The sequence below is a fragment of the Danio rerio genome, chromosome 10 (genome assembly GCF_052040795.2).
Source record: "Danio rerio strain M-AB ecotype USA chromosome 10, GRCz13ab, whole genome shotgun sequence".
NCBI lineage: Eukaryota > Metazoa > Chordata > Actinopteri > Cypriniformes > Danionidae > Danio > Danio rerio.
In genome coordinates, this window is record NC_141030.1 from 12,198,408 (window position 1) to 12,224,127 (window position 25,720).

The window sequence follows — 25,720 nt, forward strand, 5'->3', positions numbered from 1 at the left end:
ACTTTTTCTGCTCTATTTATACAATATATTGTTTCAAACCACTAAAACTTAAGTAATAGTCACTTTAATAAAATGCAGTTTTATAAAATGCACAGTTGCATTTTCATCATCAAATGTCCACAGAGTAGAAATCAACATTCCATAGTACACTTCACAACTGTAAATAAACAGAAAAAAAAGTAAATTATGAAATACGGGACCTGTTAATTAATGTTTTTTTAAAGTGCTAAATTTTCTTCCATGTTCTTCCAATTGTTTTGATTAAAACATGCCAAAAAAGTTTGTTTTGGTTGTTTTTTTTTTTTTTTTAATTAATTAAATAAGGCCAGTACTGAAGCTTGTGTGAATTATGGTTTGGATGTAAGAACTGACTCAATTAGCCAAGGCTTTTTTATAAAAGCCCTCTTCCAAAATGCTCAGGGGACTTACAGCGGAAATTATTTGCTTTATTGGAAATATTAATTGTATACCTTGGTTTTATTTTTAATGAGATACTTTTCTTATCTATGTGTGTATTCTAAAGAACACAGAAAGAGCTGTATTGTGGCTAATTCTGTTGTTGCTCAAGCAAAATTTTGGAAAATTTGGAAAACTCACAGAATGGCAATTGAAAGGGGTAAAGATAGACAATTAGATTTTTTTAGTGCATTGGTTAAATCCAGGATTAGACTGCAATATACATTTTATCAACTCACATGGAATTTACTTTAATTAAAATTAAAATGATGTGTGTGAGTAAAGCTTTATGTACGTTACTGTAATTGTGAAGAGAATATGCTATTTTTCAATTGGTGATGTTTGGTGATCGAATAGTTTTGTGAAACTTTGTAAAAAATTTTACTTTGCCTTTAGAGAATTTAATGTAAATTAAAGAGGTTTTAAAGTCAAAGCAGTTTGTGCAGTTTGTATTCACCATTCTCCATCACTGCTTGCTCTGCTGTTTTTTTTTTTTTTAATAGAATTTGGATCTCTTTGCAGTCATGTCTACTCTCAGAAAACATTTGTGTTTGTTTGTTTGTTAGTTTGTTTGTTTAATATACATGTAGGTGTCTAAAGTTCTAAAGGTAGACATCTTGGCTAAAGTCTGCATTTGGGCTGTCAATATAAAATCTAGTAGATATTAAGCAACAGCAAAATAAAGTCATCAGTTGGATTCTGTCTGAATCTGTTTTTTTTTTTTTTGATGATTATAGTCTAGTTTTTGACTATTGTTAGACATCTATTATTTTCACTCACAACTCAAATTTATTAGATTGCATAACAATTTAAGCTGTAATAGCTATATGGTCATGCACTGTAAAAATGCTGGGTTCCACACAATTCATTCTTGTTGTCCCAACCCAAATCCATTAAGTTAATGTAACTAATTTAATTAGATTGATTGCGTTTTCCAAAAAAAAAATCTCCACAATTGTATTTTTTCAGCTCATTTTAAATAAGTATTTTTAATGTGTAGCAAAAATGTTATTTTGAGTGTGTAACAACATGCCCTTCAGATGAAACAGCTAGGCATGTTGACAAATCGATATTGAATCCTTTTGAGCTAAAGAAATAAAAATATATACTCTTATTTAAAAACATTATAAAAACCACATACTTGTATCAAAGAAATGCAAATATTAATGAATAATAATAATAATAATAATAATAATAATAATAATAATTGTAATATGTTGTAATAATAAACCTTGAATCCCTTGAAATTCACACAAACTGAGAAAGAGGTGTTTGTGCCAACTACTGCATAAATATAGTACCATAAAATTAAATCACCTATAAATGAAAGCAAAAAAATATTACATTTAAGTAAAATTTTGAACGAAGTTATATCAATTCCTTGTGTGTGTGAAGCACACTTGGCGATAAAACTGATTCTGACCCTGATTTTCGTCGCCCATCCTGTAGATGGCGGTATGCTCCCTGAGAACTCAGTGTTACGTTTAAACAATAATCGAAGAAAAAATTATAAACTTTTATTTGAAAATGGCGACCGACGTGAGCAGTGATGGTTCTGAGAATAAACGAAAACTGGAAGAAGATGAAGACGAAGACAATTGGGTTGGTCCTATGCCGAGTGAGGCCACACAAACCAAAAAGAAAAAAGGTAATGTACGTTGATTTGATTAACGTTACTGTTACTTGGCTGTTTATAAAAATACAGTGAGCTGTAGGCATGAAATTTAGGCTTTAAGTTATTTGCCTGTAATTTGTCTTGACTGGCAGTTAATTAATTCTTGAAACAACTAAATACGTATAACAGTTTATCACTAGTTGGTTGGCTCTTACTGAGATTTGTTTTTAAATGGATCTCGTGTCTTCTTTTGCAGTTCTTGAGTTTGAGAGATTGTACCTGGATAATTTACCATCTGCCTCCATGTATGAAAGAAGTTACATGCACAGAGATGTTATAACACACATTGTTTGCTCCAAGTAAGTGTTCTCCAATTTTTGCCATGACCTGGTTAGCTTTTGAACGTTATTGGTATAGTTTTTTGCATTCATTTAGGTTTCTCCTTGCATTTCCCACATTTTTACATAGACCCACCATCTTTTTAAAGTAACTTTAGTTTTTTTAATGTATTTTAAATTAATTTGTACTATTTCAATGTTATAAAAACATTACCTACAGTATAATGATACGTTTGAAAATATTAGTTTTCTACATTAGTTTTAAAGCATTTGAGATCTTAATGTGATTTTGTCTGTGTGTGTGTGTGTGTTTATATATATATATATATATATATATATATATATATATATATATATATATATATATATATATATATATGAAAATTGTTTGTTATTGTATTTACTGACCATTACTGATGCATTTCATTATAGTACAAACTTGGTCTCAAAAAAATCTATACTATAAATGATTTAAAAATGTACTGTATTAAATACACTGTACTATAAATTATTATTATTATTTATATATAGTGCTGGGAACAAATTAATCACATCCAAAATAAAAGTTTGTATTAAAAATTTAAATGGATGTGCTATGTATACTTATTATGTGTAAATATAGATACATGCATATTTTGAGAAAGTATTTAATTATTTTTATATAAAAATATGTGTATATACAGTTAAAGTCAGAATTATTAGCCCCGCTGTATTATTAGCTCCAACTTCTGATTAACTTAGAGAAGATTTTTTCGAACACATTTTTGAACATAATAGTTTATATAACTCATTTTTAATAACTGATTTATTTTATTTTGGCCATGATGACAATAAATAATATTTTACTAGATATTTTTCAAGACACTTCTATACAGCTTTAATAATTTCCCCCCATTCCAGAACTGATTTTATCCTCACAGCAAGTCAAGATGGACATGTCAAATTCTGGAAGAAGAAAGAAGATGAAGGAGTGGAGTTTGTCAAGCACTTCCGCAGCCACTTGGGTTTGTGTTTGTTGAACAGCACCCTAGAAATCACTTGGCAGTTCACAATGCAGAACAGCAGTCACGTTCAGTAAATATGGAAAAATAGTATGTGTAAATATTTTTTTTGTTTCTCTTTGTGGTGTAGGAGTGATTGAGTGCATTTCCGTGAGTGCGGAGGGAGCACTTTTATGCTCTGTTGGTGATGATCAAGCGATGAAAGTTTTTGATGTAGTCAACTTTGACATGATCAACATGCTCAAACTTGGGTAAGATCTTAAGATCATATCTGTCCCCAAATTTGTTGTCTGTATTTAATGAAACTCCCTGGGGTTTCTCCTTGATTATTACCTGTCAAAATGGAAAGATGATGAGTGTAAATATGTTTTAAATTAATACGTTTTTTGTAAGTTTGTATTTTTGCTATTTCTTTGTTCTAGACCACATTTAACTCCGAATTATTTACAAAACATTTACCATTTCTTTCGATACAAAATAATACAAATGTTAGAAAAAACATTTGGTTGTGTATTTCCTATTTTTATTTTAGCCATTAAATCCATGTATTACAGATTTATTACAGTCATTATTACACATTTAGGTTTTTAGTGGTCGAAAAGATGAATCACTGACTGCTGCAATGGCATTAAACTCCTGATGATTTATTATAATTTATATAAATTAATCTTTAATGACCCAAGGTGTGTATGTTTAGATTAGGAATCTTTACATAGATACTTTTATTGCATCTTGCATTTGTTTGTTTATTTATACATTATTATCACTTATATTTGGCTGATTTGAAAAAAAAAAACTGTATCAAGTATTACTTTTTATGATGAGTTGTTTTATACAATATCATGTTAACAATTTTCTGTGTTGATATGATTTTTTTTTTAAATGAGTAAAAAAGTAATGAACATGTCACCCTTTTTTCTTCGAAAACATTTCTGAATGTGCTGTTGACTTGAAATTTTCCCTGGATGTTGGTAACATCTAGGGATGCACGATATATCGGAGGCCATATCGTTATCGGCCAATAAATGCTATTTTTAAGATTATCGTTATCGATCCGATGTCTAAATTAAGCCGAAATGTTTAAGCCGATAAATTACGTAATTGTTGACGCGCACGCGTGGGCGGAACATGTTCAGACTTGTTCATGGATCTCTCCTCACACTGATTATTCCTTCAAAGTCAGTCCTTTTCTCACGTGGTATTGCTGTGCGTTAATAACTCAGTAAGTAACCATTATCCTTATCATTGTAGATATGTTTGATTGAGTGCCATTGTGTATTTTGCTTCAAATCGCCTCAGGAAAATATATTACATATGAAAGCCTTTCCTGCTCTGTCTATTTGTTGTGTTAGAGATAGCAGGGAGATTTACTTATTACTCCAGGGTCGAATAACATTAGTTTTGGAGTTAATTCTTTCAGTTGCAGCCGGTGAATTAAAGAGGACCCGAAAAAAGGAGAGGGTGCTCGCTGCAGAGCCATTTGAGGAGAGCTGAGCTCCAGCGAGGGGGAGCATGAGCTGTCGCTCCTCCTCCTGTAAGCTGTTTTAATGCGTACAACAACCCCACCCCTAACCCTACCCCCAGTGACTTCACTCGTAGAAGAAGTGCAAAAAAGGTGGAGCTCAAGCTTAAGCTCCCCCTTGCTGGAGCTCAGCTCTCCTCAAATGGCTCTGCAGCGAGCACCACTTGGAAAAAAGCGCTCCTCTTTTCTGTCTCTCCCTCTTCGCTTCACACACACATACACATCCCAAACTGACCTACACACGTGACGCGCTTAACAAAAACTTTACGGAAGGTTTTTAATCTAATATAATTATTTGTTATTATCAACGCGTTGCTTCTAGGGATGCTCATTTCGGTTAATTTTGCTAACCGACAACCGCGTTATTAACGGTTAACTGGTCAGATTACTATTCATTTTATATTAAACAAATTGACGTGTCTATTTTGTGTCCGACACATTAAATATTGCATTTTAAAATACTTATAATGTAAAAATAATTTATTTTTACATGCTAGCATATTAATAGAACAAGACAACAGAGCATTTTCACGCACCTGCAGTGTTTAGCACAGAAGAGCAGAATAAACTAAATAAAATGAATAAAATAAATAGGACTGCCCTAAATTATTTTCACTTAAATAATTAATTTATATTACAAAACGAAAATACTGACTGATTCTTTTTAACAACCGGCATAGGCTGTTTTTTTCCAATCATATTTTTTTTTCCGTCAAATAAAAGTCGCAGACTTCCTCAAATTGCCCGCTCCACGGAAAATATGCCTTTATTTAATGCCCCGCTGTTATTATTATAAATCACAAAACCTTTTACATTTTTAATAGAAATCATTATTTTAAAGAATGTGTCCTGACATGGTTTCTTCTCTCTCCCTCGCGGTTCAAGTGCGCGCGCTGCGTGATAAAAGACAACAAAAAACGTGCGCATATGTTGACTTTTTGTAAAGAGTTTTGTTGTTTAAATATGATATTGCATTAATGTGCATACATGCTTTATAAGCTGTAAGATAAAAAGTAAAGCCTATTTGTTGCGTTTATTACGCAGATCCAGGTCAACATCAGCGCTGGTTAGCATCAACACGTCTGTATTAAACAGCAATATTCTTCTTCCATTTTGCTTCTTTGGCAAATGTGTCTGTAGGCACGGGCTATACGTTATCATCCCGCAAGTTAAATATTGAACAAGGGGCCGAAAACGAGGCGCACCTCACGGCCTTTATGTTGACAAGGAAAAAAGAAGAGAAGAAGCGGGGTCCTCTTATGAAACGACTGAATCAGCTGGGTATCGATTGTGCGAAAGTGTTGCTGTGTTATTAAAATTGTAATATTTAATAGTAAAAAGTCATCTTAGCTCAATGATCAGGTTTGTATCAAAATCCGAGGGCAAATCTGCACCCTCACAGCAGTTTATCATAAATAATATCGTGATATTCAAGATTTGTACATTCATACAGCTCTGGATAACTTAAAACAGCGATTAGACCTTCAGATTAGACCTTTATCACTTGTACTGTGGCTCTGAACTGTCAAAACACCTCTAAAAAAAGGCTTTTTCGGACATGACATATTTTTACACATGTACATTACTGTAACCCGTTTTATTCAAGAACATTTGAGCTGGCTTTAGTCCTTAGCTCTTTAATTTTCATCTTATTTAAAATATATTTAAATTGCTTGTTAATTAAATCCCATTTTGTTATTTAACCTTTTTAATTTTATGCAACAGTCAATTTGCATGTTAATTTGCTATGAAGAAAATGAAATAATGCATTTTTGCATGCTGATTTGTGTGAAATCGTGTATATAGATTATATATAATTGAATATATAATTTTGAAATCATAGCTTTTTTGCTTTGAGTATAGGCTATTCAGTTTAAAAGAGCAGAGTTTCTGCTTTTATTAAGTTTTCTGTATAAAAATAAAACATTTTGAAATATTTATAATTATCGGCCTATATATATATCGGCTATCGGCCTCCAAGTCTGAAGAATTATCGGTATCGGCCATAAAATCCATATAGGTGCATCCCTAGTAACAACCAAATATATCTATATGCAAAGAAAACAAATTACGTGATGCATATTAAAATGAAATGGAGCAGGGAAAAAGTATTGAACACATGAAGAACGGGAGATGTAGAAAGGCAGTGAAAGCCCAGATAGCAGCTGAAATCTCTTAGCATTATTCCTTAACCCTCTGCCCCTTAATGTAAATTAAAATTAGCTGCTTCAGTCCAACATCTACATTATCAGGATGATGAAGATGAAATCAGGACAGACATTTCAGCAAGACAATGATACAAAACACAGCCAAGCAGACTCTCAGATGCTTTCAAAGAAAGAAAATGTAGCTGTAAAATGGGCCAGCCGAACACCTGACTTGAATCCAATATAAAATACAAAATAAAGCTTCGATTTGATAGACGAGACCCACAGAACCATCAAGATTTTTACACTCTGTTGAAGTCTATGATAAACTCACACCTGGAATTCATGTGACTTCATTCTCCATATGAGAGGCATCTTTAAGCTGCCATCACCAAAAAAGCCTTAATATAAAAGTATTTAATACGTTTTAGTAGTTCAATACTTTCTCCCTGTGTCATTTCATTGTTATTGCACAAGAACTCATTTTTCAGATTTAAAAAAAATATATATATATTTTAATTGTTTTATTGTTATGTTTGTATTGTTTGGGTTTTTACCAAAATCTGGTTTAATTCCATGTTCACAGGTCCTTTAGAAATATCATACCCTGAAAAAAACATGACGTGTTCAATACTTTTTTCTTTCTACTTTTTGTTGTTGTTGTTCTCCAGCTTCCATCCAGGCCAGTGTGAGTGGATTTATAATCCAGGAGACGCCATTTCAACAATCGCCTGCTCTGAGAAATCCACTGGAAAGATTTTTGTGTATGATGGACGTGGCAGTAATCAGCCCCTGCACGTATTCGAAAAGATGCACACCACACCACTCTCTCAGATCCGCCTCAATCCCAAATATCGTGTCATCGTATCTGCCGATAAAGCGGGAATGCTAGAATACTGGACGGGGCTCCCGAGCGAATTCAAATTTCCGCGGCAGGTGGACTGGGAGTTTAAGACCGACACAGACTTGTATGAGTTTGCCAAATGTGGAACGTATCCCACCAGCCTGGCTTTCTCTCAAGATGGCAAGAAAATGGCCACCATTGCCGTTGACCGCAAAGTGAGGATTTTCCGCTTTCTCACTGGGAAGTTGATGCGGGTGTTTGACGAATCACTAACAGTAAGTTTGTGTTTTATGATTATTTATAATTTTCAAAGGTTAACATGTGCACAGTGTATGAGCTTGTGGTATAATCTGTGGTCTGTGTGTAATTGCAGATGTTTACAGAGCTCCAGCAGATGAGACAGCAGTTGCCTGATATGGAGTTTGGTCGCAGAATGGCAGTGGAGAGAGAGCTGGAGAAGGTGGACGGCATACGATTGACCAACATCATCTTTGATGAGACTGGACACTTTGTGCTTTACGGCACCATGCTAGGCATTAAAGTCATCAACGTAGAGACTAACAGGTAGAGAATACACAACATATACACACATTTTTTATTTCTAAAGCAAAATTCATTTAGGGGTGTGGGGGAAGGTACATTAAGTCATTTCTGCCAAAGTGGAACTGTCGGCAGCTAGCTCTCTGTAACTCTAACATGGTTGCCCACTGAAGCTAAGCAGGGCTGCGCCCAGTCAGTACCTAGATGGAAGACCACATGGGAAAGCTAGATTGCTGCCGGAAGTGGTGTTTGTGAGATCAGCAGGGGGTGTTTAACTTGCCGTCTGTGTGGGCCCTAATGCCCCAGTATAGTGGAGAGGACTCTATACTGTTCAGTGAGCTCCATCTTTTGGATGAGACGTTAAACTAAGGACTCTCTGTGGTTGTTAACCAGTTAGGCTCTGGGGCTATTTGGGGTAATTCCTCCTGAATTTGGCCTTCCGATTTAAAAAGCTTCCCATACCCACATGCAGTGGTGTTAATACAAAAGTTTGGTATATTTGGAAGGAAACCCTTTTTCATAAAATACAGTTGAAATTGAAAACAATTGTTGTATATATAAGTTTGGAAATGTGCACCTCAGTATTGGAGAATTGCAGCACCCTGGAAACAATTTTATTTCTTTCCAGCAGGTATCAGCAAACACAGGAAAAAGGATTTTTTTCATTATAACAATTTATGTGAGAATAATTCCATTCCAACTGCAAGGAGGAAAAATGCCATTTTTTATTTTATTTCTGCCTACCTATTTTTGAAGTCTTCCCATACCCTCATACACTATAATAAATGCAAAATCTCAATGTAATTTTACAGAAAACCCTTTGAAATTACAAAAAGAACTGCTGAAAGTGATAAATATTATTATATATGTTGCCTGTCCTATGATGAACCACCTCAACAATAACCACTTTTAGTTTTTTTTTGTTCTAAAGCCTGATTTAGAAAGTGTATAACTCAGGCCCTGTATGCTCCATCAAACTGCAGACTGTTTTGATTGTTACCAGCATGTATCAGTAGACACTAGAAAAAATAATTTTGTTTTTATCATGTAGTATGCAATAATTATGTTAGTTCAACCAAAGGGTGGAAAATCACAACTTTTTTGCTCCTTCTGTTTGTCATGCAATATCTTAGTCACTGATTGGCTGATCGGCTCGCGATACATCAGCGTAAAGCTGAGAATCTCACCTTTCCAGTGATATGTAATTCATCTGGATAGGTCGAAGCTATCATATTTTCCCTATTTTTGGAATATCATGACCCTAATTTGTTGCGTTTTGCACTTACAAGACACAGCAGGGATTTACTGATGCACACTTCCTCAGAAAACGCTGAAAATTGACTTATTTTGCTGAGGAAAACCTAAGGTAAAAGATGATGTAGCTTGTTTGGCTATCTGTGCTAGCTCCGGCAGCTCACGGAGCAAATGATCAATAATTTCCCTTGTATGTTTACAAAAAACGAGTTTATACTTTATGATTCATTCGAAGACTGTTAGATATGTGATTGTAAATCAATAAAAATAACAATGGATCCTTATTATCGGGAATGAGAGCTTTAATTTGACGTATTACTTGCCATTGTGTGTCTAATATTAGCGATGTAAAAAATATGCATACTAAACAAAGTACATAATCGGGAGGGTTGAGATATTATACATCGAGTGTAAATTAAGTGTAAATAACTTTGTTACCGTGCAACAATTATTAAAGTTATGTGCATCAGTTGAAAATAATTCTAAGCTTTCACCCAGTAGGTCATATGGTGTTATTGATGCAGACAGAGCTCTTAAACCTATAGTTATTCTCCCGATGACGTCATTTTGCTCCGGTACCGGGCACGCAGAGTTTAAATATGCCAGGATTTTCTTTGAAAAACAGTAGAAGTTATCTGGGCATTCCTGGCCAAATTTGCCCCCTGGCCCCTGTCCATCATGGCCTCCTAACCATCCCCATATCATAATTGACTTCATCTCATTGTGTCATCTTCACCAATCAGCTAGTCTGTGGTGTGTGGTCTGCGGTCTGGCGCAATATGGCTGCTGTCGCTTCATCCGGGTGGGTTCTACACACTGGTGGTGTATGAGGAGTTTCCCCCCAATGTGTAAAGTGTTTTGAGTATCTATATAAGTGTTCTTTATAAAATATTTTACCAGCTGATGATTAATATATACAGTAAAGTGAAGATCTAGATTACTCTCAACCTTCATGATCACTTCAACGAAATTAGTTTCTTAAATTATCAGATAATTTGACCAGATGATATAGTTAAATACAGTTTAGGTTGTCATGTGGTGTGACTAAACCTAACAAAAAACTAAATGAATATATTGTTTAACATGTGGAAAAAACAGCTTTTAAAAAAACATATTTCAGTGCATCGATGAATTTGGTCTTTCATGTTTGAACTTTCAGCGGTGAAAGTTAGACTGAACTGAAACTCTGAAAATTGGACTGACAGCTTTAATTTACTAGAACTTCTATGTTAAGCTGCTTTGACACAATCTACTTTGTAAAAACACTATATAAATGAAGGTAACTAGAATTGAATTGAATAATAGTAATATTTTAATAGTAAGTTATTTAACCTTTTATCTAGGAAGTAAGGAAAATTTTCTTAATTTTTACTTGGTTATACCATAGGGTTATAGTTAGCTAAAATTCAACCCAAAAAAATAACATGCTTATGTCATAGAAGGAATTAATGTTAACTGAAAACAAACATTTCAGTCACATTCAGTGAAGACAGCATTTTTAAATTTAGTTTAACTTGATAAATTAATTCCAGATTTAATATAAGCTTTTGGTGTCTCCAGAATGTATCTGTAAAGTTTGAGCTCAAAAAACCCATCAGAATATTTATTATACCTTTCAGAAGAATGTCAGTTTTAGCTCTGAGCATCTTGTAGCTGTTTTTGTAGACTATGCCTTTAATGCTAGTCATCCCCGCCCACCGTTACCACGTGCCTGTCAGTGTGCCTCAATCTCCGGCCTCGGCATCAGACAACAGACAGACATGAAGGAAGCAGATCTCACGTAATGTTTTTGAGAAATATTACAGTAAGAACTTTCAGGGTTTTGGATGCTATTTTAATGTCAGGAAATTGAAAAAGATTTATTGTCTTTATATCACCCCAATACGAGTGTGAACACATAGTACCTACACACAGTTTTTGTCCAAACAGCGTAAAAAAGGTGTTTTTTATCATAGGTGCCCTTTAACTAAAATTATAATAAATTGATACAAAACTTACACAGGGTTACACTTTCTACAAACACACATGCAGAAAGGATGTACATTGTGTTTCAAATTATGCTGAAATATTTATTAATGGTAGTAAAGACTTTTTTTTTTCAAAAAGCACAAAAAATGTAAAAAAAAAAAAAAAAGTATAGTATATTTACATTTTGTGAAAGTAGGATTGTAAAAAATACATTAACTGTTTCTTGCCACATTAAAAAATATTTTATTTACAATATATAGCTTTATTCGGACAGGTCACTTTATAGAGGCATAATGTATTAGATTCAAAGTGACTCTAAGTCCACATTTACACTAGTATGTTTTAGTTTTTAAACAGCGATTTAAAATGAAAACGATCTGCGTCCACACTAGCGTTTCACGTAGCGTTTCTGTCTACACCACACCACTGAAAACCACACACACACACACACTGGCATGCACTGCAGCGAATGTGGACGTCTGAGCTCCAGGCAGTCATCTACCCAGATAAGAGCTGTGCTCATCAGACTGTTTATCAAGAATCTACAGCTGGATCTAATCTCACTATATTTGTTAAACATGAGATTTAATTCATCTTGTTGTCTATATCTAACAACATATTCTCTGACTTTTCTCTTTTGAATCTATTACTTGTTCTCAGGTAACGTGTTTTGGCTGATCGTAAAGATAAGTTAATAATTAATGTAACCATGTACATTCGGTATATTGACTAATTGCTTGCCTTTATTTCCTATAATGTATAAACTTATTGTACATTATAATTTTTAATGGTCATTATTGATTATTAAAACTGATATTCAACAAAAAAGTTTTGTATATTCAATGAGAATGAAAGGAGCCAGTGATGTTATAGGCTCTTTTTTGTCATAAATAAGCATTCAGTGAAGTTGACGCTCATAAATATGCAGCTACACGACGCCTCAACATTTCTGCTGTGTGTGAAGTTGCTAATATCAAAAGAAAAATAGCAGTTCCTTAAATCATGTTTTCATTTTATTGTTAATAAAGTGAAACAACATAGCCAGGGTGATGTGAATGAGGTTATAAAGTACACTGTTCCCTTTGAAGATCCTCAAGAGTTGGTTTTCCATATCAAACTTGCGAAGTCTGAACTTACAAGGAAAGGATGCAGGACTGAACTGTGTGTAGGTTACTTAATATTAAGGAAAAACCCATTTCAGTTAGGGGAATGCCTGCAGCCCTACTTCCGATTTCAGATGTCTCTGTTTTTCCCCATTCACACTGAGACGGAGCAGCAATGTTTTTAAATGAAAACGGCCTCTCCAGCATTTTCGAAACGCTCAGTTTTAGGCGCCCGAAATCTTTGGCGTAGTGTGGATGGAGCGCCTAACCGTAGCAAAACTTATGCGTTTTCAAACTAAAACATATTAGTGTAAATGGGGCCTAAGCCACAGGTGTCAAACACAGTTTCTAGAAGGCCGCAGCTCTGCACAGTTTAGTTCCAACCCTAATTAAACACACCTGATCAATGTAATTGAGTGCTTTAGACTGGTTTTACACCAACAGATTGGTGTGTTGAAGCAGCGCTGGAACTAAACTCTGCAGAGCTGCTGTCCTCCAGGAATAGAGTTTGACACCCCTGCTCTAAGCCACAACTATGGCCTACATTAAATGGCCTACATCAGCCATTCTGAAACCATCTCTCTTTTGTCTGTGTGTCTGTTGTAAATTTTTCTGGCTGTCTAGGTGTGTGCGCATACTGGGCAAGCAGGAGAACATCCGTGTGGTGCAGTTGAGTCTGTTTCAGGGAGTCGCAAAGGCCATGCAAGCGGCACCAACAATTGAGATGAAAGCCTCTGAAAACCCAGCACTCCAGAGCTCTGACCCAGACCCCACCATCTTCTGCACTGCCTTTAAGAAGAACCGCTTTTACATGGTGCAAAATCCACCCCTGAGCACATCTCCTCTTTTTCTTTCTGATAGAGAATCTAATACTGTGTTGTGTTTTTGAGCAGTTTACAAAAAGAGAGCCCGAGGACACAAAGAGTGCTGATTCTGACCGTGATATTTTCAACGAGAAGCCGTCTAAAGAGGAAGTGATGGCAGCCACACAGGCGGAAGGACCAAAAAGAGTGTCAGACAGTGCCATCATTCACACCACTATGGGTGACATTCACATCAAACTCTTTCCTGTCGAGTATGTATATATATATATGAGTATGTTTGAGGGTTTTGAGTATATATGAGGGTTTTTTTGTTTTTGTTTTTTAAGATGTTAAGTGATTGTAAGTAAGGACCAATCCCAACTATATTTTTGCACCCCTACCTATTCCCCTTGGCCCTTAAAACCGAGGGTTAAGGGGAAGGGCTTCAAATATTACCCCTAAGAATTGGAACAGCACCTGCACATGTCATCATATGTCATCGCAGTCTCTTGCTTAATATGAGATCAGACGATCGCGACTGCTGTAGTTATTCCAGTTTTGCTATGTTTTGGTATTTATCTTCAGGAAATCACTGAATCTCATATGAAATCTTATATTATGTATTATGTATATTATTTTTTCTTTCTTTCACATCAGATGCCCCAAAACTGTGGAGAACTTCTGTGTTCACAGCAGGAACGGTTATTACAACGGCCACATTTTTCACCGAGTCATCAAGGTAGGAGGTAGTGATCAACACTAGGGCTAAGCGAATGGATCATGATGAATCTATGGTTTCTCATAAAGATTCTGAATTGATTCTCAAAAGTTCATAATCGATTATGTATGCAAATATGACTTTAAGGGTGCAAGCTAGAAACAGAAAAAAATAGATGGATGTATGTATGCTGCTGAATTCACTTAATGTGAACAAAGATGGACAAATTTATCAATTTTAAAGCTGGCGCGACATTAGGATCTCTACAGAATGCAGACCGGGTGGCATTAATATGATGATAGACAAGTGTATATATATAATATCGGTATGTTGTTAAAAGCATATCAGTAAGTGATAAAATTTGCGTTTATAAGACGTAATCATTGTTTAATAGTCATAATTAAGTTTCTTATTAAATCTTTATCAGTCAAATGCTCTCTAGTATCTGACATGCCCTGCCCCCTTCAAGATGCTTTAAATTTGCTTTTTATTTGATGCACTTGAGTTAAACCACTCTCACTGGCAGAGCTGTTTTTTAGAGGGGAGTGGCTACTCTCATCTTTTTGTGTTTGTTGAGATTACGTCAAACATCGAATAAAACAATGCAAATTTCAAAGCATATGAGAATGAGAACAGTTGGTTCTTTATAATTTTATGTAACCTGTTTTTTTATGTTACATTCTGAGCTTGTTCAAACTGATTTTAACTGTTAATATATTTTTTTAAGATGGCAGTACAATCACACATGTATTCCAATCATATAAAAAAAAATAGAAACTTCATTTTTTTGGCAACCTTTTTGGGTAAAATTTGGGATGCACTGATCCCGATACTTGGATCAGATATCTGTTCGATACTGCATATTTTTGCTGGATCGGGTATCAGCAAGCTGGTACCGATCCTAATCCGATCTTGCGCTTGTGCTATAGTCTGTTTAATTTATAAGCAAACAAAAGCCATGAAGGTAGCCTATTATAAGGCACAAGAAAGTTGTCATGTAGGCCTACATCCGAAATGTTTTAAAGCCATTTTATAGTTCAATGTGAAGTACAGATGAATATTCAAGTGGTTAAATTCATTTTCAGTTCAGCGCTTCCCGCCGCTGCACCTGTCAATCATTCTTCATTTATTCACAATTCAAACTGCATGTCATATTTATGACAACTCGAAAAATTTTCTCCAAGACTATTTGTTCCTCTTAAAGGGGTGGTCCACTACGATCTCATATTTTAAACTTTAGTTGATGTGTAATGTAGCTGTGTGAACATAAACAACATCTCTGAATGTAAAAAGTTCTAAATTCAATGCTAAGAGAGACCTTGATTTTTACAGAGTTAGCTTAGCAAAGCCTACAATGAACGAATTTTGGGGACTACAAAAAATACTTCCGCCCCCTGTGACATCACAAGTTCATTTACTGCGCATCCCACACTGCGCATGCAGGTAAGGGCCGTAGCCAGAAGTGCTGTAACGTTATAGCAGAGATGAAGCTAAAAATGCGTCTAAATGCGTATTTGGGCTTCCAAAGGACACAACACAAAGACAAAATTTAAAAATTATAAACTAATCAGCAAGCATGATTTGACAAAACAGCTCCAGAATCTCTCCCAGTTCAGTGCTGGATTTGGCTAAATTCTCCTCAAAGCAGAAGTTGTGATCTACAAGTAAATGTTTTTATTTGTTAAAATTGATCATGACATGTACAGTGTCTAGCGTTAACGGTATGCTGTAGCAATGATGTAAACAATGCAAAATGCTGCTTTGCGGGCAAACGATTTAGCTACAAACTCACATTATTCCAAACTCCTGTAAACACACACACTCACTCCACCAGCACAGTCTCTTATGTGTGTGCGCGACTGCACTGATTGTCTTCAGGCAGCTTTTTCATGTGTTTCACACATTATTTCTCAGATAATGAAGTCACAAAAGATATGTGGATGATTCATATTACTTACACCTGCATATTCCGGATACTCGTGAAAGACGTCATAACGTATAGAGTTAAAAAAAATACAGATTAGCCTACCTGACTCGTGGTTGCAGCAGAATAATAAATCAAGGCTCAACAGGTAGCATCTCACATCTTGTGCTTTATTCTTCTGTCACGATATATTAGAGAAAATAACTTAATCCAAGCATCAGAGAAAAAGAAAGTCCCGCGCACATGCGCTTGTTACAGAAAGTTCACACCACACACACACATAGACGCACACACAGATGCTGTTAAAGGAGCCGGACCCCATTTTCACTCGTTAGTAACAGACACTTGTCAGATGTTATTTTAGAGAGCGGGCGCGAGGTTGACTGCATGTTTACACAGCAGAAAAGCATGTGCATTTACGGGCGTGACGTGGAGCCGATCCGCCAATAGCAGCACATTATGACGATGACCAATCAGTGTCAAGGCGGGCCTTTTAGAGGAACTAGGAAATATGACAGTCGTTTTCATGTTAGCTGAGTAGCTGTGTATAATCAAAGTGAGATATATGAAAAAATTACGCGATTTCCTTCAAGTGAAACATAAGCACACATTGCTTTGCATCTTATAAACACAACCAAGCCTTAAAATTACATTCTAGACCACCCCTTTAAGATAAGTAATCAGTGAAGAAATGCATTTAGTTTTTCATTAAATGGCTTCATTTTGACCTGCTACATGGAGATCATTGCTGTTTTGAAATCATGTTGCGCTGTGTATGTTAGACCAGCAGATTGCATTCACAACACTGGAGTAGAGAGAGTTATTATTTGCTCTTCACACACAAAGTTTAAATGAGAAAAGGCTTAGTAATACACTGGACAGATCTTCAACGCACTGATTTCTCCCCCTTGTGCTGCTGTTTTGGAAGTGTCCGTATATCGAAGGGTTGCTCGCTGTCAGTTATGTGCTTCATTCAGGCACTGGCTGCGTAGACGTGACATGCTCTGCTCCGTAAGATTATTCTTACAATAAGTTTATGTTCTCTAATTCTTCCGACTGAGTTTATTTTTCCGAGGGAAATACTTTAAGTCAGGGGTTTTCAAACTGGGGGCCGAAAAAAATTTTCAGATGAGGGGTAATCAATGGGCAAACATGGATGAACTTTGTGTCCCGTATCATTTTGAAGGTTAACATATTTTTTATTATAATTTGAGCTCAAAAGTACTGCAAAAATTAAGCTTTATGCTTATGTCATTTAAATGCAGTTGACACTTTCCTGACACAGGAAAAGAAGCGCAGCGGCCCGCCTCTGTGCACGGGGACTTTTATTGAATAAGCGCTTCTGGCCGGGCACTTCCTGTGATTTATGGCGCTTGTCTGCTGCACCTGACGGCGTTTACCTATCACTTACGCTTACCTCTTTTATGCTAAACAACTAAATGAATGCTCAGGTCTATTTAACTGACTATATTTCAGTTAAAATACATGATCAATAAGAACATTATCGGTGGCTGAAATCACTTCCCTGTATATGGCTTGCGTTCCTAAGTAACCGATCAGCTGGGTGCTGCGGAGTGCGCGCCTCTCTGCGCAGGCTTCACTCATAAGGAACAAATAGCATTTTAAAGAAACGGCACAAAATTGCACCTCGTCCACAGTGTGACAGGCTTTACACTTTGCATTGTACAAATATCAGACGGTCCTCTTTGCAGCATGGCAAACAAACATATTAAAATTGTAAAGCAAAAAGTGCTGCCATATCAATGAATGGAGCTGTCATCACATCAGCGAGTTCTCAGAGTTTCACTCCTGTTACACTAATGACAGCTAGATGAGCTCTGCAGTGGACCTCTTACTCACATTGGTTCATAACTGGATGATAAAAAAAAACTAAATTGTATACACCCTAAGTAAAACCACTATAGCCTATAAAAATTATAATGTATCTGTTTGTGTTATGTTATAAGGCTAATTAATTATTAAATATTAAAATGTATTAGTGCTCTGTATTTAATGGAGCTCAACATATCTGATCAAATTTTAATACTCTGAATATAAATGCATTTTTTTCAAGATGTTCCACTTTTTCCCATATTTAATTGTGTAACTAATTTAAATGTAATGTTCAGTATTATTATTAATAGAACAAACTGGTATGAACAGTTTAAAGTCAGCAAAGCTTCTAAAATTATGCAAAGTAAAACTTGTGGCTCTTTGAACTTGAATACCCAATTCTAGATTGCATTTAGGAAATTATTTTTATCAGTGTAAGTAAGGATTGTCGACCTGAGTAAATTATGATGTGCACAAAAAAAAGGAATAAAAATAAACAAAACACACTGAACCACTACAGCCTCCATTGTAGTATTGCTAGTTACAACAGTACAGTTAACTGTTAACAGGCTGATGAATGACAAAACTCTTTAAAGCTTTAAATCTTTAGATACATTTAGACTCTCAGCTGTAAGGGTAAACACAGAAGAGTCTAGCTGTGCATGGGCAGAAAAAAAGCATAAAAATGGCATAAAAAAACTGTAAAGTGGCGACTCGTACACAAAATATGGCTTGATGGAATCAAGTGAGAGCAGACCACAATGAACACTGCGCATGAAGATTTGATCAATAGATTGAAGCACTAAAACCATGTCAACTCAACTGACATCTTACAAAAATTAATCCAGATAATGAATAATATAAATTTATTGAATAATATATAATAATATAACTGTATTGAATAATACAATTTAAAAAAAATTTAAGTACAGTTATTAATTTGAGGGGGTGGCGTCATTTTTATTTTTTGGAGGTTCACAAAAGAATTCGCCCTACACAAAGGGGCCCTCAGCTGAAAAATTTTGAAAACCCCTGCTTTAAGTGGTGCCAATAGATTGTAAAGCCTGGCCCATTGTGGTCAAAGTAGTTGATTAAATCAATAGGCTAAAAGTGAAACTGAGAGCCCGGCGCATAAGAACAGTCTTTAACAGGAAATTACTTAGCCTTATATAGACTACTCTAAAACTGTGAATATTTAATCGTAATTTTATATATATATATATATATATATATATATATATATATATATATATATATATATATATATATATATATATATATATATATAATGATATTTTATTTAACAGACCTATTTGTCAGTTTGTACACTGAAGCATAGGCCTAAAAGCGGACCTTGTTTTAAACTTTACCTCAAATATTTTTGTTTATTTTGTAGATAACTGACCAACATAAATACATAAAAAAAAAAAAAAATGAAATTAGTTTCAAAAAATATATTTTTCATACATGCTTTCAGTTTCTTCGTCTCACTTACGGCGAGTACATGCGAAGGAATGTCTATTAAGTAAATAAACATGGCCTTAAAGTTTAGTTTAGTCTGCTTTAAACCTGCAGGAAACTATCAGGCTGCAAAAAATTCTAGTTATTTTACCAATGATTAGGGTAGCTTATTGCAAATTTTTCAAAGAAAAATCTTAATAATAAAAAAGAAACATAAGCTGGACCACAACAAATCACATCAACGTCATAATAAATGCTCAAATAATGTAGCCCATAGTTTATAGTAAGCATCATTTTTAGTTAGATTGTGCCATCTGTCATATACCATAGGCCTATAGGTTTGTTATATTTTACTAAAGAAGATATTATTTATGTTTATCACCAGAACTATAGAAACTTTATTATGTTAACAAAAAACTTTAAAAAACTGCACAGGATCGCATCTGAATCGGTCGATACGCAGAATTTTGGTATCGGTTCCAAAAAATGGCATGCCTAGGTAAAATTTATAGCTTAAAATAGGGCTGGGCGATTTGGCCTAAAATCTTAATCTTGATTAATTAAACATCTTAGCTCGATCATGATTAATAAACGATTATATATATAGATATATAATAGACTTCAACTGTACATACATATTTGAATGAAGGGTGCATTACTTGATTTTGAAATTATTGAAGAAAACACACATATCTACTGTGATTTATTGAACATCAACACACTGCCTAAAACCAACAGTCACTTTTTCTTGTATGAAAATAAAAAAAAAATAATAAATTGGAACTTTTGGCAACAATAAAATTATTTTCTGTGCTTTTCATATTAAAAGTAGAAAACAAGCAGTATCTTTTCTAAATTAAATAACTCTTGTATACCCTGTAAATAACTTCAAACGGTGCATTTCTTGCATCGTCTGTGACCAAAACTTTTAATGTAAATAATAATTTAAATGTAATTGAAAATATGTCGTCTCAAGGCATCTCTGGCACAGCTTACAATCATCGTTTAATTTTACTTCAGCGTGCTGTTTGTGTTTTTCTGTAATAACACTTCTGAAACGCTAGCCTGGTAGCAAGTTTTATGTTTCTCTGAGCTCTGTCGAGTTTCTTCATGAGAGTTTTTTTTTTTCAATGCTACATTAATGTACAAGAAGCTAAAACTTGCTCATTCAGAGGTGGAACAGACAGATGTGCAACATGACTCCTTACTCAGTGTGGAAAATATTTTTAAAAATTGACCTGGGAAAATTAGATTGATTATAGGTTCTGATTGTCAAATCGATTATTTTTCGATTAATCGCCCAGCCTTAGCTTGAAAAAGCTTATTTTTAAAGCTAAGGAATGGGAAATAATGTAGGTCAAAAATCGTTTGCATTGGATTCTGAAGTCCCTAAACATTTCCACCACTTATCAATAATGATATTTGTGTGAATGAGTTGTTTTTTTTAATTATGTTTCTGCATGCAGGGTTTCATGATCCAGACTGGAGACCCCACAGGGACTGGCATGGGTGGGGAAAGCATCTGGGGTGGAGAGTTTGAGGATGAGTTTCATTCCACTCTGAGACATGACAGACCCTACACCCTCAGCATGGCCAATGCAGGACCAGGAACCAACGGCTCACAGTTCTTCATCACTGTCGTCCCAACCGTAAGACCATAATAGTCAGTTCCATACACTAGCCTTCTCATAGAATGTAAGAATTAGTTAAGATGTAAGCCACTGTTCTGAAGATTAAAGTCAGTTCGGAGCCTGATATAACTTCCAAGACTGCATTTTTTATTTAGTTTTTTTGGAAAATACAGTAAAACCAAAGAATTAAATATTGTTACAGTTGAGAACTCCTTTCCAATTTAATGTTTAAGATTGCTTTTCCGTTAATGCAAAACTAAATTGTCAGCATCAGTACTTCAGGTTCACTTGATTCTTCTTAAATTATTCAAAAACTGATTTCTTGCTCAAATGTTTTGTATTATTTTCAGTTGTTTGGAATATAATAATTTATGGAAATCATGATCGTTTTATTTATGAAAATGTTTAAAAATAACAGCTTTTGTTTTACATGAATCTTTTGTAACATCTTTACATGTTTTTCCCGTTTAATGTGTGTTTTTATTGCATTTTAAATTTAAAATCGTTTTTTAAAATACTGACTCCAAATTTTTGAATAGTATTTTAGAATATATTTATCCCCATTCTTTAAAGTTTTTCACCATTTATATTTAAATATCAAAGAATTGTTGTCAGTGAAACCAGCAGGTGGCGCTCAACCTGAAGTCTCTGTGTGTGTCCTAATGCTCCAGTATATAAATGAGGCCTCCATACTGCTCATTGAGCACTATCTTTCAGATGAGACATTAAACCGAGGTCCTGATTTTTTGTTATTGTTAAAAATCCTGGCCGAATTTTCCCACTGGCCCCTGTCCATCATGGTCTCCTTATCATCCCGATATCATAATTGGCTTCATCTCAGGGGTCACCAACATGGTGCCCGCGAGGATCACATGTGTTGCCTGCTGGCCTGTTCTTAAAATTGCTCACCATAGCACCACTTACCAGTAAGCTTCATCTAATATAGAAGTAATCATTCAAAAATGTGAATATTTGCAGAGATATATAAAAATAAAGTTGATATATATAAAGATAAAGTTGCACACTGATACATTAAATTTGAATGCCCAGAAAAGTGCTATATAAATGTAAAGAATTATTATTATTAATTATAAAATAGTTCAACACATACACAATCAATAACTCTGTTACACTTATTCTTTACTCTTATTGGTGGAATGTTTTTGGCCATCAATATGGTTAATATGGTTGTTTTTTTTTTTTTACAACTAATTACCTTATTAATCATTGAATAATTAATGATTGTTTTAAAAAAAGTTGAATTAATGCAAACAGAAGATTAATCGCCAATTAAAACAGCACTCACAGTAGGGAGAATGACATTTGAATAAATAATAATTTTTTTCTCTCTCTTTCCTCTCCAATTAGCCCTGGCTGGACAATAAGCACACAGTGTTTGGAAGGACCTCTAAAGGGATGGAGGTGGTCCAGAGGATCTCCAACATAAAAGTCAACCCCAAAACCGACAAACCATATGAAGACATCAGCATCATTAATATCACTGTCAAATAGACGTGCAGCCCGATTTTTGTAAAAATAAAGCACCTTTTATAAAAAAAAAAACAAAAAAAAACAGTGTTTTCAGCTTTGTTTTTAATAGCATAATATTATGAATGGTTATACAAAAAGCTATCAACAAATGGGTGTGCACTGTGCTTCTCGAGAGGCTTCCAGATCTCACATTTACAACAACATCTTTTACAACTTCAGAGGGTCCTGCGCCAGGGCTAGGGGGAATCTTTACACATGCTTTTCACCTAAATATAGTTAACATTACATAGCAATGAGGAGCAACGTTTCAAACCAAAGGATGGTTCCTAAAACTAAACTGTCATTTACATACAGCCACATTTGCATTAAATTGATAAACGAGTTAATATAATGTAACAACATCTGCCTTTTTTTTTTTTAAATATACTAAGATGAGAGGCTTTTTGCAACAAATGAATATCTAGCCGAATATTAAGCTGATGAAATTAAACTACATTTGTTTTATCCATGATGACTACAATCCTCCTTTTAAAATATAAATAAGCAGTAACATTTCTTGCCACAAACACATCCATATTTTTCCACACACGGTGAAAACACCTACACCCATGCACCAGTCTTAAGACCACAAATAAATATTTACAGGCTCATTTAAAGCCTCAAGAAATTCACAAAAGCTATAAAAAAAAAAAAAAACAGCTGATGACATTGATAATAATGGGTGAATCTTACAACAAATGTGTAGGTCCCCAAATTCAAAATAAAAACTTATTTTGGATAATGGAAATTAAATGACGCTTGCTTTTTTTTTTTGTCACTCACATTTTCATAACCAATAAGTATGTATATAATTATTAGTGATAATTTTTATTACTCCACTGTTTAATAAAATGCCTAAACATTTTAAATTAATAAGAATACGATTTTCAAATTAAAGTGTTTATTAAGCTCTGTATGAATTTAGTTGAACCACTGAAGTCACATGCAACATTTTGATTAGTAATTATGGCTCCTTTTTAAACATATCAGGATTGCTACAGTCTATGGAGGACGAGAGAACTCCTGGATTTCTTTTTTGGGTGAACTAATTCTAAGAGAATATAAAATATGTTAGTAAACTGCTAGGTAATAATGTTTACAATAAAAAAAAATAACGTTTTTAAAAAAAATTATAGGGAACATATACATGTTTTATGAGAAGTCACCCCATGTAACTTTTAAACAAAGGCAATAGATTTGATCACATGAACTTTCCTAGTATTTGAGTAGCTAATCAGACACGTCAACAGGCACTTCACATTGCTGAAACCATTAATCTGGAGGCTATCTGATGCTTAGTTTCATCTGTACCTAAGGGGATTTACCTACGATTAAAACCTTTGATAGATCTACTTAGACCTTGTGCCATTTCCACGCAATACTGTAGGGATTTTATGAGGGCGTCTGTACAAAAATGAACAATATTTGCTTAAGCACATCTACTATATATGCTTAAAATATCTCATTAGTAACTATTAAATGACCAAAATGAGTGAACTTACAATAAAAAGAAGAGCATGGTTAAATAGATAGTCCACACAAAAACGAAAACATCATTTCCTCATCCTCCACTTCTTTCAAACCTGTTTAAGTTCTGTCTTTTGTTGAACATAAACAATGATATGCTGAAGGATGTTGGAAAACACAGCTTTTGGCTTCCACAGTATTTGTTTTTCCTACTATGGATGTCAATGGCAACTTCGAAATGATTTATTTTCTGTTCTAAGGAAAAAAGAATGGTAAATGATAATATTTGGGTAAACTATTCCTTTAACCAGACGTTGACAGTAAGTTTGATTAGTTTACTTGTTTTAAAAAGAATCATGCAGCTTAAACTTAAAGGACAGCATCTGCAAATAGAGTTTTTGACTCTCCTTTGTAAAAAACAAACATTTCGACAAAGTGGAGAGTCAAAATATCATACTTTGTAACCAGCAGCATGTTGCCTTGTTCACTCCAAAATGAAAATTCTGCTGTTATATTTGTTCACCATTATATTGTTTCCACCAGATAACACTTTAATTAGACTTCAGAACACAAATCAATATATTTTTTAATCAAATTTGAACCATTTCTGTCTCTTCATTGAAATTCTTTTTACCCAAAACGCGAGGAGAGAAAGAAATCTGATAATTTCAATTAAAACCATCTTCATAAAATGTCTTTGAAACAGCAATTGTCATTTTGGAGTGAACTAACCCCTTAAAGCACTCCTATTTATGTACACCATTGAGCCACAAGCACAGTAGTATATCTACTAATGGATGAAGACGTGGTATTGTGGGTAAACATAATCTGAGTGACTGTGCAAATGACATGGACAGGCTTCAGGTTTAAGTCTTTTGAGTAGAAGAGTCCCTCAGGCCACATCCAGAACCCCAGCAGCCACCAGCTGGCGAGAGAGCCAGTCCAGGCCCTCATGGAGCCCCATCCCACTGCGGGCATCACAGCCCTGAATGTGCCAACTGCGCCCGCAGCACAGTTTGTGCAAGCTGAGAAGCTCTGTCATCTCCTCCACAGACACTGCACCAGGGACGTCCTACAGAGACACCAATTAGAAACATTTGAACAGGAGTTTAAAATCCAGATGAAAACTAAACAAATTAATACAAATGACAATGTTGTCAGCTGTGGTGGGCTGAGCGAGACTTCATGAAACACCAAAACAGTCGAAGCTTCGAAACCTGTCACTATAGACACCTAGGGCTCTATTTTGACGATCCATGCACAAAGTGCAAAGCGTGGGGTGCAGGGCACAAATGCATTAAGGGCGTTTCGGAATCCATTTTTGCTAATTTAAGGACAGAAAAATCCACTTTGCGTTGTGGCGCATGGTCTAAAAGGGTTGAGCTTATTTTCTTAACTAGCTATAGGTGTGTTATAGGTTATAGAATTAGGGTATCTTCCGTCCAATCCATATCAGTTTTTAAACAAAAAAGGAAACTGAAGAAAACGGCTGTTTTTCATTTGCTCACAAGTATTGAAAAAAAAAAAATGAAATTTTGGCTCCATTTTCATTTTTTTAAATTTAG

General features: G+C 34.7%; 2 protein-coding genes across 6 annotated transcripts in view; one reads left to right on the forward strand and one right to left on the reverse strand.

Annotated features, from left to right (window-relative positions):
• Window positions 1–1,965: 1,965 nt before the first annotated feature.
• Window positions 1,966–23,071, forward strand: ppwd1 (peptidylprolyl isomerase domain and WD repeat containing 1). Of its 2 annotated transcripts, none has more exons than XM_087268659.1 (11): window positions 1,966–2,104; window positions 2,328–2,430; window positions 3,310–3,413; window positions 3,541–3,661; window positions 7,751–8,198; window positions 8,297–8,487; window positions 13,413–13,602; window positions 13,682–13,863; window positions 14,249–14,330; window positions 20,994–21,190; window positions 22,527–23,071. In XM_087268659.1, the coding sequence occupies exons 1-10, from the start codon at window positions 1,984–1,986 to the stop codon at window positions 21,186–21,188; spliced, it is 1,737 nt and encodes a 578-aa protein (XP_087124785.1). In that variant the 5' UTR covers window positions 1,966–1,983; the 3' UTR covers window positions 21,189–21,190; window positions 22,527–23,071.
• Window positions 22,737–25,720, reverse strand: part of trim23 (tripartite motif containing 23) — a 52,005-nt gene continuing 49,021 nt past the window's right edge. For 3 of the 4 annotated variants that reach the window (XM_087269745.1, XM_087269746.1, XM_087269747.1), the window contains one exon: window positions 22,737–25,227. In XM_087269745.1, coding sequence (XP_087125871.1) covers window positions 25,048–25,227 — 180 coding nt within the window. In that variant the 3' untranslated portion in view covers window positions 22,737–25,047. 4 annotated transcript variants of the gene reach the window in all.